Raw genomic sequence first — 19,276 nt, 5'->3', positions numbered from 1 at the left:
CAGGGCCTGCCCATCCCTACACCCAGACTCACACAATTGTGTGTTTTCTCTTCGCTCCCAAGACACTGATCACCTTGGGAAAGAATTGCCCCTGGGTGCTGATGGGCCAGGACACCTTTACGAGGCCTTCAGCAAACCCCAGGCTCATGTTTGTGCTTTGTCCTGGGAAGAATCACCAACTCCCAGGACTTCAATTACTTGATGTGTTCACCCATCACGGGCCTTGGCTCCAAAGGACCTGGCCACATTATAGGGGCCCCGTGGACCTCTCCCATGTAGACATCTTGCCTAACATGTCCCAAACTAAATTCATCACCGTATCGCCTACACCTGCTCTTCAACCATGGAAGTGACACTAAGAGCTGCCCAGTGCAGAGTGATCACGGGTGCCTTCTGTCATGCCTCATCTGATCTCACTTAAGAGTCTTCTCTCACACCTCATCTTGCCCCTCACCTCCCTCCCTCTACTCCAACACATGCACAGTACCTAACACTGAGCAGTTGTTTATAACATCGTTGAGGAATGAATGAATGAATGAACTCCGTTGCCTTAGTCTAGGGTGCTCCCACTTGGGCTATTTCTTTCTAACTGCTCTTTCAGTCTTTCTCATCTTTACTATAGAGATTTTTCTTTAAAAGGAAAATCAGACCTTTTGTCCTACACACTCCCCTGTCCAAATCCTCTTGACTATTCAGTGGCTCCCAAATAAAGTTCCAACTCCTTGATGTGGCATGTGTAGGCTCTTCCTAACTGGTCCTACTTCTCCAGCCTGGCATGTCCTTTTTCCCTCCTGTGCATGGGACTACCTTAGCACTGTGCCTGCCCTTCATGGCCCTGATAATGCTGTTATAACTGTCTGCTTGTCTGTCTTCACCTATCAAGGTGAAGCTGTTGGGAGTTAACACTGTAGATTCTCACAGCTAACATAGTGCCTCACTCAGAACTCTTGAATAAATCTTAGAATCTATTGAGAAGTTCAATTGAATGGAGGGTCATCTCCAGGCACACCCTTCTCTTTGGGGACATTGGCACATGCCATGTGCTTCTTTCCCATGATCTCTTGACTCATCGTGTTTTCTTCTGCTGAAATATTTTCATCTTTCTCTACTCTGTCAACAATTCCTCTTTCTTCAAAATCATCTCAATGATTACTCACTCCATCTCAGAGCTTGCAGCACACCTCCCCCACCCCAGGGAAAATTAGCTGCTGCCTCAGGTGGTTTCCTGAGCACCTTTATTCAAACCTATCTTAGAACATTTGTCTATCTTATCACAGTGTTCATGTTTTATGTGTATTTCTGTAACTATACTGTGAACTCCTTCAGGAAAAAGGAAAATTAATCACAGAAAATAATTCTAAAATGGAGTATGGTGCTTAGTACATTATTTTTCTTTCCCCAAACTATACTAAAAAGTTGACATCTTGGAGAAAAGTTTAGATACAAAAGAAACCCACACAGAATTTGATGGAACTCTGTTGGATGGTGGTTTCTTGAGTGTTTGTATTGTTGTATTTCATAACCTACATATATGTTAAAGGCAATATTTATATGCATAAATATTTCATACAAAAGACATAACCATTTCTTTAAGTCCTAGAAATATGCCCAATATATTAGGAGGGTAATAGGTATATCAGGAATCTGAGTGAAAAGATCTTACTGTATTTTGTAAGATGAAAAATATGGAAACCAGTTGCACAACAGTTTGAATATACATAATGCTACTGAACTTACACTTAAAATAATAAGAGGCAAAGTTTATGTTTTGTGGTATTTTCTACAACTAAAAAGAAAAAAAAATCCTGCTATAAGCTTGCAGTTCTTCAGCAACTAATTAAACCTCCATGCTGTGTAGATCAAATCAAGGCAACATATTTCTGTTCAAATAACAGCAAATATTTTCATTCAGTCTGTTAGGAGATGATCATGCACTCAGAATTTCTCCCTATGTAAACAAAATTCTGTTCCCTTTAATTTTCAATGACCTTGTAGGTATCTTATATACAGTTTTTAAAGAATTATGTAAAGGATCATGTTTAATTCACTTTATTGAACTTCAAGGATAGTTCAACAGATAAATCTATTAGGTATCTCCAATGGCAAATTGCAAGGGGAAAAAATTAATTGAGCATTTGATATACCTTAAATTGAAGTAAAAAATAAAGTCCTCAAATAATGCTCTCCACACCATGAAGCGTAACATTTAATTTATAGGGCCAGAAGACAACCAAGCCTAACATCACCAGGGGGATTTACCATCAGTTTGTTTAATTAAAACATGATTCATACAAGCAGCTCTTCATCCAGGCTAATAGTGCTTTCTTGATCCCCTTCCAGCCTCCACCCATTCCCATCTGGGCACTTTTTACTCTACAGCTTAAAAGATTAGTTCTCACTACACACAGCTTCTCCATAATCTGCCCTGCCCTCCCCTCTGGAGCTCTGCACCTCACATCCCCTACACCCAGTCCTTTCTCATCCCCACCTCTCCCTGATGGTTCCCCTCATTCCTGCTGAGCACCTTTCCACTTGCCTTATAACCCACTCTGTCCTCAGGGCTGCAGGTGCACTAGAAAGAAGCAAGCTGCTTGGAAGATGATAGTTTCCATTACCACATCTGCTTCTGTTAGTTAAAAGAATAGCAAACTCATTGGCAGTAGTTTCCCCCATGTGAAAAATTAGAATATTGGCATCATGTCATCTCTACGGTTGTTTTCTTACTCTCTAACCTTCTGTAAGTGACTCTATTCCCCCTTCCTAGACTGTCTGGTCTGTGGTTCTCAAATATGGTCATACATTGAAATACCTGAGGGTACTATGGTGCAAATAAACATGGACAGTTTTTCCAAACTATGTCCACAGGACAGTAATACCTTGCAAAATATGGAACAGGTACACCGTAGAACAAGAGATAGTGAGACAGTAAGTTTGAAAGACACCATTAAACTAAGTTAAATAGTTATCTTTGTTGCAAGACTTCTCAGAGCCTTAAATAGGACAAGTTGCATTGTGAATCCCCAAACTTATTCTGATCCTGGAATTCTTCCTTGGCCTATCCCTATCCAACCTTCCAAATACTGACATCTGGAGGGACACTGGTATTCTACCAAATATATTTGGGAAACACACTCCTAGAGAATGTTGAAACAGATGAAGTTCCTGGATTATGAGGAACTTCCAGCCTCTTTCCTGCCCTCCTCAGAGGCTGCACCAGTGCTAGCAAGCTTGAAAATATGTGAAACATCATCAACATATCCTCTTTCCCTGTGTTCCCTGCTCAGATCCCACTGGCACTGCTAGTGGCTGGAGTAACCCTGCCCATAACCCAGGTAGAGTCCAGAGGCTCCTCTGCCAAGCCTCAGGGGTTCTGAATTCATGGATTTATTCTATCATTTCACTTACTAAGTTTTGCAATGACACTGAATGTCATCTAATGGAGAATATGCATGCTGTTCTTCTAAATTACCATGTAAGTCACTTAGGACTTATCAACTCACGTTAAAATTCCTGCCATGATTCTCACTTAAATATTGATGGCTTTTAAACAATCCCAGATTCATGGAGATAAGAGACCAAAAATTATTTGAAATTCGAATGCCAAATGGGAAAAAAAATTGAGCTCATTTCTTTGAAAACTTCTTGTACTTCATTCCAAATCAACACCCTTAGCACCAGCCTTTGCTAAATTTTTACAGTGTATAAGTACAAGCTTCAGGCAGAACTGGGACAGCACTGATGCCCGACGCCAGCTCAAACACTTGTGAGGTTTCCATTAAACTTCATCAGTCTGTATAGTGGGAAGATCCCTTCATCTCCCATCAGCTAGACTCTTGCCCTTCCTGAATGTCTTCCATATCACATTGCTCAATTTTCCTCGGTTTCTTGACTTTTATTAGAAGAATTTTTACCTGTAAGGCTTGGGAATCCAAGTGGAAGGCTAGAATATAAAAAGCAAGCATCCCTTTTATCTGTGATATTAAAGCCATTGGCAGATGGCTTTTCCATCTGAATTGGCATTTCTTTTACAAACTACTCTGTTCTGATGGCTTCTGCTCTTATAGAACCTACCTGGTAAGGGAAACAATGGCTGAGTTGGCTGTAAAAGATCAACCCAGAAGTCCAAGGATAAGCAATGGTCTTACTCCATTTCTTTTTTTTTTTTTTTGCCATCACAATACATCATTTATTTGAACTAACCCCACAGAGAATGCAGGAAATAAGCATTTGTGAAAAATCAATTACTCTTGACTATGCTGCAAAACAAGAACAAAAAATATAACCTGCATAAATCAAGAAAGAATTGTTTTAAATGCAGAGCCAGACTCACAAGAAAATAGGAGATATTTCCAGGTCCAAAGTGAAAGATCTGGAAATCAGAGGATCAGCTGACCCCCAAAGCAGTGGCTATCCAGGGAGAGAGTTTCTGATCACAGTGACCTATAAATCTGGTTTAATAGCCTTTCCTGGGTTTTTAAAAGCTTGGGAGTTGGAATTGAGTCTTAGGCGTTAAGTTGGGTCCTTGAGTGAAAGGAAAGGTTTAAAGTGTTTCCTTGAGAATTCATGACCATAAACTCTCAGAGTCTTTGAGTTCAAGTGTATACTCCTTGGGGTTCTGTAAGTCACAAGCAGAGAAGAACAACTTAGGAATCTGCAGGAGGAATCTTAAATCCTCTGGTGGGTTGGTCCCTCAACACAAGCCTCATCAGATTCTCGGGATAAATGCAAATGACACATGAGCTCACGATCTAGAATTACCCAAAACCCAAGGTATATTATTAATCAGACCCTTTGGGGTTGTACTATACATATGGAAAGCACCAAAGACCAGAAATCAGATAAAGAAGTCAGGCCCTGTCAGCAGTATTTCCTTTGCTCTCTCCAAAGTTAACAAGAGTTGTTAAATAGCAGATGCACTGAGAATTCTCTCAATGACACTATTTCTCCTATAACTTAAGTGTACTCCTAAAAATATCACTGCATTATGGAATTTTGGCCCATGAAAATAACAGAATTAATGGTTCAGAGCAGAACATGTGAAACTGTACAGTCTTATAAAAATAATATGCTAAAAAGAATAATAAACTCAATAAATCATCCCACTATTTTAAATATCTTAAATTCTTAATAAAGTGCTGTAGTAAACATAGCCCTTTGCCTTGATTGTTATAAAGATCAACATTTGTGGGCACAAGTATAGCCCTGCACTGTTGCTTGGAGTTAGAGATGAGTCGGAAGGAAGGAGATTCTTAGGACCAAGTGTCGCAAAACTAGAGGTGAATGGCTGTGACTCATTGTCTTGTTATTCCTAATGCACTGGCTTAAAATAGAAAATGGGCTTTTGTTGTTCTGCCAGGTTCCTTTTTCATTTAAAAAAAAAAGCCATTTATGTGGTTCCGAATAAGATTCAGTGCTATGAAAGCACCATTCCGCTGCTCAGCCTTCCAGCCTGTTCTTCACAAGTTTCTCCTGTAAAGACACATGGAGGCTCAGAGTTCCACTGTCTTTCCTTCAGTTCTCAGCAGGGTCTCCCATGAAGCTTCATGACACCTGTCGCTCTCACAGCCTCCTGCCCTGTCTCTTCTCTTCCCCACGCTGAAGGTTCTCCTCCTCCGTCCAGTCCCTGGTTCCTATAACCAGGACATACCCTCATATTGAGGATGCTGTATAAAAGTTCCTGTGAAGATAAGAAATCACACACAGGAGCACAATCTATGTTTGCATCGCGCGTGCAGGGGTAAACAGAAGTGAGAAACGGATGAGATGTGCGTGAATTTTGCACAGACTTCCCCAGGTCATCAGTGGAAGCTGGACGGCATTTTTACATTAACCCTATGTTACTCAGTGGCACCAAATATAATCACCTTGTGAGTTTCAGTGTATGATGGTTAACATTATATTTTGTGAATTTTACTGCCACCGTCTCTAAAACACAAATAAAAAAGCCCAAAATACATATCAACATCTCCTTTACCTCTAGGAGGAAGAAAAAAAAAAGCCCTATTTCAAGCTAACACAATTTCACAGTTTAGTAAGTGTGTTTCTCAGTTTACCTACCACATGGGGTCAAATTCACATGTTGTATAACTGTGTCATAATAGAGACCACCTGTACTTTTCAAATTTTAGGAAGTTTTCTTGGAAATTAGCTTGGGATGCAGAACTGGGAAGTGGAATCTTGACCCTCAAAGCAGTGAATCTACTTGGTGACAGTGACTTAAGGGGATAGAAGGGGACATAGATGATGTCTAGTAAATAATCGTGATTAATTATTAAGTCCAACCCATGACACTAATGAAATCCCCATGATGCATCCAAGGGTTACAACCTGCTCTTGGCAGTTGGGGCTATTAGCAGCTTAATCACTAAAGAATCATTTCAATGGGGGATTGAAAGACCAGAAGTGAGTCTTGCATCGTATGCTTACTTAAGAGGCAAGCAAGTTAAGGCCATCAGAAATGTTTCCTTTCCCATTCCCTCAACAGGAATGCCCCTCATTCATTCATTCCAGAAACAGTGACTGAGTAATAGGAGCTGAGCTATGTGTCAAAGATAAAGCTGGCCAAGTGTACCTTTGTCTTCTAGAGACACAGAATCCAGAGAGATGCAAACACAGCTCATGCAAACACAGCCAATGGTGCCGCTAGTAAAAGATCTAAGCCCCCGATTCCCAGGGAACTATTTGCTTAGAATTTTCTCAGTACTGGGTCCAGGATTCAAAACCATACCATTTCTGCACACAGGTATACAAATGCTCACTAGAGCAAGCAAAGGGGTACCTACAAGAAGAGCTGAGAGTCTCCTCCATTGCAGTTTATGTCTTCCCCACAGAAGGACAATGGAGGCCTTGGAGAGCCCAGAGTTCCTGACAACAGAACAAGAATACCATCATTGTTAGAATGAAACATTTCCAAACCTGGTGTTTCTATCCATAAGCAACTGTCAGCAGAGTGCCTGTCTGGTCTGAGGCAAACCATACGTCCCCACATATCTAATTCACGTGCAGAGTTATTAGAAATAAGCTAATTTGCACTTCTCAAATGTGGTCCACAGACCAGCAGGCTCAGCATCAGCTGGGAATGTCTTAGAAATGCAAGTGTCTGGCCCCAGACCTGCTAATGAGACATAGGGCAGTGCAGCCCAGAACATTTATGCTGTAAGAAACCAGCCAGGTGATTCTGATTCTCAAAAAGTTTGAAATCACTGGCCAAAATTAGAGGACAGGAGCTTAATTTTATTCATAAAGTAGTTATCTCAAGCAGTTCTCTTGGATTTGGTCTAAATAGCAGAGTTGCCTGTGTGTCAAGGAAGTTTTCCTTTGCAGCAACCAAGAGACCAGGCCTTTGGTGTAGAGGAGGTACAGAGATGTCCCAAAGGCAGCTCCTAAAAAAGGAATGCTGAAATGCTACATTCAGCTTAAGAGGAAAAGAGCTAATAAAGAGTTCCTGTTTAGACCCACATCAAATGCCACAAGATGATCATCTTCTCCCAGGAGCTTGTCCCTATTATCCTATAGCCAACTCCTGCCATGAGGGAAGAAACAGATGATAAGAGCAGGAGGAGAACTGTGAAGTCATGGTGGAGGATTTCTTAACAAAGTGACAGAGAAAAACAAGGGGCCCTGTTTGTCCTCCTGCTCCTCACGTAGCCTGACCCTCAACATTAAATGATTGAGGAAGGAGCACCCATGTTAAAATGTGGATGGACCACATTTGCATTCCATTGCACAAGACCATAGCAGTAGGGTTAGCAAGGGCAAAGAGAGGCAAGGAACAGAACTTCAAATTAGGAGCAAAACTTTAGTACTTTCAGAGGGGGAAAAAAAAAAGGCATAACAAGCAAAATAAACTCACCAGATGCTTTACAGAGGTCCAGCAGTTGAAGTTGATAAATAAACCACAGTGGTTAAACTTTGAAGTTATCAGATAGGTCCTGGCTTATGGGGTTTTTCTGCTCTATTCATATCATTCTAAATAAATCTCCACATCTTTCGTCACTACTGCTTCCAACAGCCACACTCAGGGGTGCACATGAATATGGGGCTGGGGATATACTCAGCTGGTAGAGGGCTTGCCTTGCATGCACAAGGCCCTGGGTTCAATCCCTTGCACCATAAAAAAAATAATAATAAAATAAAAATTAAAACTTGAATATGATTTCAATCAATTAGAAGTAAGATTTCAATTTCATAAGAGTCTACCTGGCCTTTCTGACTTTTAAAAAATATGTACAACAGTCTTTGTTAGATCTCACCCACTTCATGTCCACCTGAACAGAGATAGATTAGCTCAGAATTCAAGTCATTGATAAGAGAGGCAAGGAGATGCCTCTCCCAACTTAGAGAAATTTCAAGAAATTCTCAGGTGGCAAAGAAACACTAATAGAAGTTTCATCCATCTCATTTTTCTTATCCCTTTTATTTCACCAGCCCAAATATAAGTGAAAAAGGGGCACTAGGGAAGCTCTGCCACAGAGGCAAATGGTCACTTCCTGACCACCTAAAGATGGTACTTAGTGGGGAAGGGGTGCTGGCCACCCTCAGCACTGCCATTCAGTTCTCCCACATGAGGCCTATGAATATGCTTGTTGGGGTGTTTTCTTTTTAAATATTTTATTACGGATCTCTTCAATCTTATCCATCTTCTCCTTGTCTCTCTTAATGAGGCAGAAATGAAAACCCTACTACAAGCAAGAAGAACCTCCCAAAACCTACACAGAGGAAATGGGTCAAACCCAGCCCCAGCTCTGTAGCAGATGCTAACTTGTGTTCTAGATAGAAATCAAGACTTTCTGATCATGGCTGGTTGGAAGTAAAGAATCACACAATTTACCCTTTAATTATGATTTTAAATGATACCCCCCCCCCACACACACACACACATTGTGAGAGCCCAGAAAGGGGACTTCGCCCATTCTGAGAGATTCTGGGGGAGATGCACTTATTAGCGATTGGTCAGTGAGCTGGGAACAGAGCATGCAGGGGTTTGACTGAGCTTTATAAAGGGGGAGATGAACAGTTAGGCAAAAGACACTGCAGCTGAGAAGCTGCACAGTAAGTAGAAGGAGCAGGAATTGCAGACAGCAAAGAGGAGAGAAGATGTGGAGAAGTGTTGGGGCCAGTTGGCATTTTTACCCTTTTTCCCCACAGGAAGCCATCTTCAGGTTTTAAGTAGTGAAGGCTGAGCTCAGACCTTTGAGATGTGTGTTTCTATGGCCACTCATGAGCAGCCAGGCTGCAGTGGTGCTGCAGGCTTGGGAGTGAGGCAGGCTGTTGACCAAGCAGCTCTCAGGCAACACAGGCTCTGGCTGTCCATGGGAGGCACCAAGAGGGCTGACATGTCCCCATGCTCAGAACACTCCTTTGGGTGGCCCATGTGTTGGTCTTGGCATAAGAATTTGGCCCACTCATGGAGAACCCATCCAGCTTCACTGCTTGGAAATAAATCATTTCATGACTTCAAGTTCAGCCTGTCTGGATCACAAGAAAAGCCCTCTTACCATCCTATGGGCAAGCTGCTCCCTGTCTCCAGGGGCAGACTAGTGGTACATAGGCTTAAAGCAATGGGAAGACCTCTCCTCATTCTTGCTGAACGTAGTCAGACACCCAACCAGTGAGACCAGATTGGAAGTGCCTAATTCCTTTCCACTGAACATGGTGGCATTTTTTCAGAAGTTGAAGTATCCAGCTTATAATGTGGAATCTTAATTATCAGACTAGTCCCCTTTGATTAATATTTAATGTCATGTATTTTGGCATTGTCTTTTGGGTTCCCCTAAGAGTCTGGCACATTGTAGGATGTAGAAGAGATACTCAAAAGATACTCAAGCAATACTTAATAAATTAAATCAAGCATCAACCCCCCTCTCTTCATCTCAAATCACTATCCTCAGCTCCTCACCCCTCCAGTTTCCAGGCATTTCCTGTTTTAAAATAATTCGTTACTTCTGAGATGATGGGAAATTAACATGGGGCAGTCACAAGTCCTCCCCAGAGACCTCCTGGAGGAATTCTGAGCCAAAGTTGAGTGGGTGAGCAAAATCATGGCTTCCCACAGCAGCCAGGAAGTGGAGGCAGATGAAATGATAGCTCAAAACCCCTGGAGGCCTTTATCTCTGCCTCTTCAATTAATTGAATACCATACTTTCAGATGGCTGGTGTCTCCGTACACAGGATGAAGTTGGTAGGTCTCATCCTACAGAGATGACATTGCAGATTAGGGTAGGGTGAGTGACAGCAATAGAGATCAGAGCCCTAGTGAGGTCTCAGAATTATGGAATCAGAGGAGATATATGCTTGGTAGGGAAAGGGTGAGGAGATTGATGCCAACTAGGCAGCCTGTCCTACAGCCAGGGACAAGCTCTCTTCCTAGAAGTCTAAAGAATGAGACCCATGGATAATGCCTGAACGCCCATCTATGAAGTGGACAGCCCTGATGCTGAGACATCAAGAGAGTTATAGGATGGAGTTTGGAACTTACCAGAACCTTCTAAAGAAAAACAATGCATGTAGGAGACCCCTCAAAATCCTGATGATAAACTTTGGGTGAGGATAGGGAGCCCCTGAGGGATCACAGTAGATAAAGGCCAAACTGCCATGTCAGAAATCCTAAATTCAATGAACTGCAAGGACTTTCCTTTTATGAGTAGAGTGAACAAGTTGGGACAAGCATGTCATCCATTCATCCTCCCCTATCCTCCCCTGGGTCATCCATCCTCTCATGGATTAGAAGGGGTTCCTAATTACTTGCCTGCCCAAAATGTCCATGTGTCTCTCTTCAGCCCTGATGATGGGCAGCTGCAAAATACTGTCTTATAAAACTGTTATTCAAATGTTTATGACCCTAAATGTCAGTGAAAAGGAGACATTCTGCCTTTGCTGCCTTCTGTCAGGAAATGCTCTGACTGACCAGCACATCCTCTCTTCATGAGTATTCACTGAGGCCAGTGACATATCTGGTTCATCTCTGCAGTGCCATCTTAACGTCTGTCATGGTTTGTTGGACCGTTGGATAAAGGGAAGAGGGCTTCAATACAATACATGAAAGATTGGATGAATAAATGAGTGAATACATTTGCAAGATAGCTACCTGGGGAAGAAGTGACACTCTTACCTATAGAACCTATTTCTCTGTACAAAACTACAATATTAAGAATGGGTTATGCTTTAACTCACTGAGCTATTCCGACCGGGTAGATCATGGCACTGAGTAAGTCTGCCATGCTTGGAGCCATTCCCCTGGTCATATGGTCATACTTCCAAGGCAGCCTCCTAACAGCAGACCTTTTAGAAAGCAGGTGGCTGGAGATTTTCACTGACCTATTCTTTCTTTCTTTGTTTTTCAGATTATCAAGGAGGTCCCTCCACCCCCCGTTGAAGAGAGTGAGGTAAGTGACCAGAGCAGGGTACAGCCAGGTGGTCAGAGTGGCAGAGTGGGGCAGAGAGCTGACTGGACTGGCCAGACACCTAGTCCCTTGCCAAGCAGAGCTGGGCCCCACAGCATGTGAAGCAGCAGGAAGGGAAGCCTTTGGCCCTTTCCTAACCAGGGAAGCCAGGAACTGAACTAAACTGGCAGCCAAAAGCAGAATGGTTTCTTCCTACAAAGATAAAATGTATGATGCATACATAAATGTTTTTTATCAGTACAATTATTTAAAGCTCTGAGGTTCCAGTTTTTCCTCTTGAACATTTTAGGATTCGCTTCTCACTGCAGAATTCCACTGCATGTGTGTAGATCAGGGCAAAGTTGCCACGTGCTTCAAACAATCATGGGTTCTAGGAACAACCCAAAGCTGAAGCATTTCATTTTTCTTTAATTTAAAACAGTATTACCTAAAGATGTGCCAGGCAGTAATGAAAATATGCTGGAGGAGGATATGCTAATATCCTGGCCTTGCTTGCTCTTAAATCCTCATCATCTAAAGAAAAAAAAAATGTTCATATTCTACCACTAACTCATCCAGTAAGCAGTTCTGATGCAAGGGTGGCCTGGGGTGAAGTATAATGGAGGCATTTAAGGCATAACGTGAGAAAGATGGGTCGCTAGGCAGGAATGCATAGCACGTGGCTTTTCTAATCTGGGAGAGCTGCACTCCCTAGAAGCCTCACCTGCCAATTTAGAAACCAGAACACAGATCCAAAAATTTAGTGGGAACCAAAAACTATATTAATAAGATTTCAAATTCTTACCTCAATCCCTAAAGGCTATCATGGTGTGGAAATCGAGCACCACCCCCTCACCCTTCCCTTTCCCAATGCCTTTGTCAAGTTTCCTACATACAGAAAGGAAGATGATTAAATTTAAAATTTCCATGCGTCTCTTATGCCCTGGACCATATGCCTGGAAGCCAAGAGATTTAATAGCTGCAATCAATTAAAGCACATCTTGTTGGAATGCTGACTTTCTGCCCAGAAATCAAGGGAGGAAATTATATTGCTGTGCAAATAGAAAGGAGAAAAAAAAAAAAACTCTCTTTACATCCACAAAAGCCTTCCAGAAAAGGCACCATGGCTAGTTCCATGATTCCAGTTTGGCTTTGCTTCTGTTATGTGCAGCTGTCTCTTAGATTCCCGAAGAAAAACAGAGCTAGAAGCTCCCTCAGTGGGGCTGCTCTGTTGGCCCTGAAGTGAACAATGTTCCCTCCCTCCCTTATATTCAGTTAAAAATTGTTGCTCTTTCTTCTGATGCTGGCTCTGCATTTGCCTTTAGAAGGTGACGTGGCAGCCACCGTGGCCCCAGCACAATAGAGCCTTCAGGTATGAGACTGTGAGAGTCTAGTTTACCCCAGGATCCAGCAACTAGCATGGAGTTCCACAGACAGTGCAAACTCAACAGCTATTTGTAGGATGCAGCACTAAACCCATCTATACCATTTTGGAGCCCCCAAAAGAAAAGAAATAGCTAAAAGCAAGAAAATAGAAGTAGCTGGGTTTTTCCAGTTGAATCGAATATTTTTATAGAGGTTGTACTTTTAACCAAAGAAAACAGACCTGCTGTCTGAAACATAATGACAGTCTTGGAACACTTGAGACCTGAAGGTTTGCATGAGGCTTCAAGGAGCTCTGGGCTGGCCCCAAACAGGTACAGGCTGTGCTGATCACCTCAACATGTATGTTGGCCCAAATCTCTTTCCTAATATATTTTGGCAGGAAAAAAGGGAAGAAATCCGACAAAAACAAATAGTATAACTTAGCCCCTGCACAATTCTTTATACAATACTCTGAAAATGGCAGTCTGAATCTAGACCACTGTCTCTCCAGTTCCCTGGGTTCAGATCCTAGCACTGCTGTGAGCATGGCTCATGTGCACCTATTGCCCCCAAACACACTGGGATTCTTTCCTTCAAGCTAATTCCTCCGTCTGCATAGCTGCAATCAATAAAACATGACTATCCTCTTCAGCCACAGCTAACTGGATCAGGAGGGGGCACTGAACCCAAGCATAGCCAGTCCACTGGTTGGTTGTGATCTGTGGTTTATGATCTATGGTCTGCAGTGAAAAGATGAGTTGGACCAAAGATATTCCCAAGTTGGGAACTGGGAGATAGAAATTGAGAGATTAGGCTGTATTTTCTGGGGACAGAAGTTAATATAAGGGCCTGGGAAATACCAGCAGGGAGAGAAAAATTAATTTCCTTTCTCCTTCTCCATAGTCTCAGAGTATTTCATAATGTCTTCCCTCAGCATCAAAGTTTAAGCCAATCAGCTACTTGAAGGTCAAGATTTATGTCTAATTATTTTTTGACTTATCATCAAAGAGCTTAACATGATGTCTAAGACTCAAGCTGTATGAATTCAAACACTCTGTGAACAAGTATTAATCACCCAAACTTTCATCAGTTCTATAACCATGGCATTCTAAGGAAGGCATGTCTACTATATAAATAACTTAGAGAATGAAGACAAATGTATAACTCTTTATAATGATCCTTTTTAATATGGAATCCTCTTTAGTAGGGAATATAAACATGCATAATGTAAAAAAGCAGGACTTGCTGAGATTCCATATAACCAACAGTGTGTTTAAAAAGAGTATGAAAGAAAAGGTTACCTGAAATTTGGAGATCTTAAAAAAAAAAGCAAGGAAGTTCAATGTTAACAACTCAGAGAGGAACATCCTGGGTTAAGGCTAGTCTTTAGTTAGCACCAGAGTGAGACTTCTTCACCAGGTCTCTACTCCAAGTAATTGGCAGTTTAAGGGAGAATGCAGTAATGAACTACTGGATTTGATGGTTTTATTTTCAATGTAAAACCTTTCCGTGGATTCTCTAACTATATTTTAGTTTTTATCAGGCTCACTAGGCTGTAAACTACTCAATGAATAGCTTTTTTACATGGTGCATTTTGATATTCCCTATTAAGAGGGCCACTGAGAGCTCATTATAAAGATTCATAAAGTTGTCTTCATTGTCTAAGTTTAGTTATTTAAGCAAAGACATTTCTCCTTAGGACATGACAGTTACAGAACTGATGAAAGTTTTGGTAACTGATTCGTAACTTGTTCATATTTATGGCACAGAGAGGATTTGACTTTGTAGAACTATTAATTGTTTTGAGACCACTTGAGCTGTTAATTGGGACCAGTTCAAGGCTAATTCAAGATGAATGGACCCAGGTAGACCAACTTCCTCATGGGCCCCATTCTCCCTCACTCCCAGAATCTCTGCCCATGGACTGGAATTTACTCCTTCTCTCTCTCTAGCTGACCTCCTCCATGCTTTCAAAACTCTGGTTTGTAAAGGTCCCTTCTGTTCTGACTCTCCCTGCTGGTATTTCCCAGGCCTTCATGTAAACTTCTGTCCCCAGAAAATACAGCCTCAATCTCTCAGTTTCTGTCTCCCAGTTCCCAACTTGGGAATATCTTTGGTCCAACTCATCTTTTCACTCTAGACGATAGATCATAAACCACAGATTGCAACCAACCAGTGGACTGGCTGTGCTTGGATCCAGTGCCCCCTCCTGATCCAGTTAGCTGCAGCTGAAGAGAAGAACCATGTGCTTCCTAACAGGCCACAGCCCCCCTCGGCAAGGAGAGAATAAATTCCCTTGGATGGAAGGAGATGTGGGACCTAGTGTAGACACCATACCCTCTCTGGTGTAATATGGTTTAATAAACTAAACTTCAGTCTCATTAAATACAAACAGCTAGGGGCCTGGGGATATAACTCAGTGGTACAGCATTTGCCTAGCATGCACAGAGCCCCCAGGAAAACACACACACACACACACACACTACAGCTAACAATAGCTAAGAATTTATGCCATATTCTTATTCCACCTGCAGTTCATATGGGTTCTCAAAGATCCTACTGTCCACACATTTGACAGGGAAGACATAACAGGAAGCCCCATGACTAAATGGAAAGTTGGTTCTGGCTCAGCCCTATGAAGTGTCATGTCTCAGATACACACAGACCTTCATATGAAGTAAACATAGTGGGAAAGAGAAAAGTCTTCTTCACTCCCATCTCTTTCTTAGTGAAATATAGAGCTCCCATGAACACCTACCATTTTCTAACTTGATCATGCTGACTTGGCCAGACCCAGGCCAGACAGATTAATAGTACATTTGATTTGATGACAGCAAAACAGTCCCTTCCTGGAACCTAGACCCCTCCTCCTCATTTCCTTTTGAAGCTCTCTGTCTTAATCAATTAAATGTATTGTCATAAACAAACCAAGAAACTACCCAAATTAGAGGCCTCAGCAGTGAAAGTTTAAACATTGTATTTTTTAGCATCGGACAAATTAAGGCCTATAGGCTCTGATATTTGGAAAATTAAATAGGATAGAGGTAAAAGGTCTGTGGTGTTGTAGGGACAAATGAGGCAAAGCACCAAAGACAGCAGGAAACAGTTTTATTTGGCTGCAGCCAGGTTCAGAGGGCACAGCTTTTGCAGTAATCAATTAATCCCCTGAACCCTGAGTTCAGGTAGTTTCAGAGTTTTATACCCAGCATGTAAGGGGAGGGGCTCAGAAGTTCACAGTCTGCAGAAGTTCACATAAAAGCAGCTTTTTCTTTCACTGTTCTGGGCAAGTTAACTCTTCAAGGACAACACCTGAGAAGGGGAGAGCTTCTTCTCCCCTTTCTTTCCTCTCCTGCCAGTTGTTATCATGGAACCCAGTTGGTAACTTATCTTAAAAATGTAGACATCTCTGTGAAGCCCAGCTCAAGGCCAGAGGCCTTGTTTTCACATTTCTACAAACTACTATACAGGATATGTTTGTGAAAAACTAGTAAGAGGGTGTCCAGCACCTGGAGTGCTGGTATCTTCTCGGCCAGTGGCCAAGTAAAACAGGGCAACAGGAAAATAGGAAGGTTATCTACATTGAACTCTTTTGCAGAGACTCTTTTGCTGACAGTCCTAAAATCAGCCATGGTGAAGATTTCTGGAGAAGCCCAGTTAAGACTTTTCTGTAGAGAAAGGGGGTGCCACTTCAGTGGGTAGCCACCATGTTTTATAGATGCTTAAAATTCTTATTCTTTCAGAAACCCCAGAATGAGTGCTGCTGTGTGCCATGAGAATAAGTCTGAGATTCCATGCAGGAGCTTGCCTTAAGAGAGGATATAACAGCAGGCTTATAAGGTGGACCTAATTGGCCCTAGTTGGGAAGAAGGTTAGAGATTCTCCATTTACAGATCTGAGACTATCAAAATTAATACTAAGAGTTATTAATAGGGATAACATCTACTGAGCATTTATATATCCAAGAAACTGCACAAAAAATTTTTTTCTAGACTATTTCATTTAATTATTCAATAACCCTAAAACAAAGACACACTATTATGACCCCATTTATAGAGGAAAAGATGAGGTATGAGGTTAGAATAGTTGTATTAGTCAACTTTCCATCCTTGTGACAAAATACCTGAGATATTCAACTTCAAAGAGAAAAGGTTTATTTTGGCTCCTGGTTTCAGAAGTTTTAGTCCATAGTTGCTTTGCCACAATACTTTGGTCTTGTGGTGGAAGTACATGGTGGCTGAAAAGCAAAAGAGAGTAACAGGAAGGGGTCAGAGTCCCAATATCCTCTCTGTGGACACACCTCCAAGATGTAACTTCCTCCCACTAGGCTCCTCCTCCTGAGTGTTCCACCACCTCTCAACAGCACCACAGGCTAGGGACCAAGCCATTGACAAATGGGTCTTTGGGGAACATTCCACAACCAAATTAAACCAATATTTCATCCAAGATTACACTGTAATTAAGTGATGGGACTGGGCTTTGAACTTGAACTTGGAGAGGAAGCATAGTACAGCCCTTTCTCCCTGAGCCTGGGGAGCACATAGGTCCTACAGTCAGCAGCGAAGCCTCCAGTCCAGCAGGAGCCTCAGGAGCTCCTTTCTGGAATGTCAGTGTCACCTCACCTAGACCTAGGGGACACTCAGACTGGGCCCATAGCCCCTTTTAAGACTGATGTGAAGCCAGGTGCAGTGGGGCACACCTATGGTCCCCAGGCACTCGGGAGCCTGAGACAGGAGGACCATGAGTTTGAGGCCAGCCTGGACAATTTAACAAGACCCTATCTCTAATTAATAATCAGTTTATCAAGTAAAAGACGAGTGTGAAGATGGCCATTTATTTTCTGTGCCCTCGTGTGTGACTATTCTTTTCTAATTTCTCTGCTCTCGTTTGCTCTTTTGGTCTCTTTCCTGGCCTGTCTTCCTTTTCACGATCCCCCATGGCCATGTTTCAGGACTATGCTCTAGAATAAAACTCCCTGGGTTAGTGTGGCAGGGGAGGGAAGGTGAGGGAGAGAGACAGCGAGCATGGACTTTGTATCCAAGAGCAGAGGAATGTGTATTAAATACACTGACACTGGGTGGGCATCCAAAGAACAATGAGCATCTGGCTTTAAGTACTGAAGTTATTTCCAGGTTTATTATTGGGCTCACTGATCCCTAACAATTTCTCTGTGGCAAGAAATTTTGAGAGAGGAAAACTGAGCTATGGAAAATTAGACAACTTGTCTAGGACCAGATAGGTTAGACTCCCCAGTATCACAGACCTGGCACCTCTCTATGTCTGCACAGACACTCGAGTAGCCCCCACCCTGGAGGGTCTTCTTGCTAGTGGACATCAAACACCCATTCTCTCACACACACAAATGCACCCTTACACACTCCAGCCGGAACAGTATGCAGTATTCAATACCCTTTTTTAAAAAGGAACATTCCTCCTAGGAAAATTAACACTATTCATTATTGAAGAATACAGAATAGACCTGGAGTGGTGGCTCATGCCTGTAATCCCAGCCACTCGGGAGACCGGTGAGAAAGATCACAAATCTAAGGCCAACCTCAGTAATTTAGGAAGGCTCTGAGCAGCTCAGTGAGAACCTGTCTCAACATAACAATGAAAAGGGCTGGGAATGTGGCTCAGCGGTAAAGCACTTCTGGTTTCAATCCCCAACACCAAGAAAGAAAGAAAAAAAAGAATACAGGACAATCATTGTGTTGGCCTTCATGATTGTATTCAGTTATCATGGTGCCATGACATGCTAAATGCCACCCAGAACTAGGAAACCTTAAATCCTTTAGAATTGTTTGTACGTACAAACAGAAGTGGTGCCAAATTTTTCTGACCTGCCACTTCATTCCTTGGAATTCACCTCCAAAACTGACATGAAGGGGGTCTCTCTGGCTTATCACCAAAGATCAGATAAGACAGTCCAGCCAGTTCTAGTTTAGTTCTGCCCTCCAGAGCCTCCCAGGCCTAGAAGTTTCTATGGCCTTTGTCCCTTACTTCATGTCACAACCTCCCAAAACTTACTCCTCTATAAATGCAAACCACATGTGGACAGCTGCATTCTCCATTTTTCTCAAAATATATCACCGTGCTGACAAGAATTGGGGACTCAACGACAGTTGCTTGAGTGAGTGAAGGGATTGGACAAATAAAAGGCCCTTGTTTGTAGCCATACAGGGCTCATCATATGGGTTTAAGGTATATTACAGTTGAATAAAACTTAAAATTAATTCAAAAGTTGATTTTAAATTATTTCTCTGTGGCTAGATTCTGTTTCAGTTATGTTCTTCTTCTATTGGTACCCACGATGAGTTTGGGATTGAGAATCCTCTTGGTTCAAACTGGCCATCTGGCTCTCCTAGCAAATGAATATTAGGAAAGCAAGAATGGTAAAGAACTTGAATTGAGGGTCACCAGGTACCCTGCATGGAATTGGGGTGAGGGAGGGTCACTATTCACATCAAATTGGTAAGGTTGTCCAACGCACAGTCTCTGTGGAGGAGGGAGCCCCAGGATCTGAAAGCTCACCC

At 42.2% G+C, this 19,276-nt stretch overlaps 1 protein-coding gene across 1 annotated transcript in view; it reads left to right on the top strand.

Moving 5' to 3' along the window:
* Positions 1-19,276, top strand: part of Antxr1 (ANTXR cell adhesion molecule 1) — a 226,772-nt gene that overhangs the window by 136,669 nt on the left and 70,827 nt on the right. The window contains exon 14 of the mRNA XM_046422452.2: positions 11,343-11,384. Within this exon, the coding sequence (XP_046278408.1) occupies positions 11,343-11,384 (42 nt within the window). The remainder of the gene's footprint in view (positions 1-11,342; positions 11,385-19,276) is intronic.

This window comes from Marmota monax, unplaced genomic scaffold (assembly GCF_021218885.2).
Source record: "Marmota monax isolate L192 unplaced genomic scaffold, Marmota_monax_Labrador192_F-V1.1 WCK01_AAM20220418_F8-fsc00015, whole genome shotgun sequence".
NCBI lineage: Eukaryota > Metazoa > Chordata > Mammalia > Rodentia > Sciuridae > Marmota > Marmota monax.
This window is presented reverse-complemented; position numbering and strand designations above follow the sequence as displayed.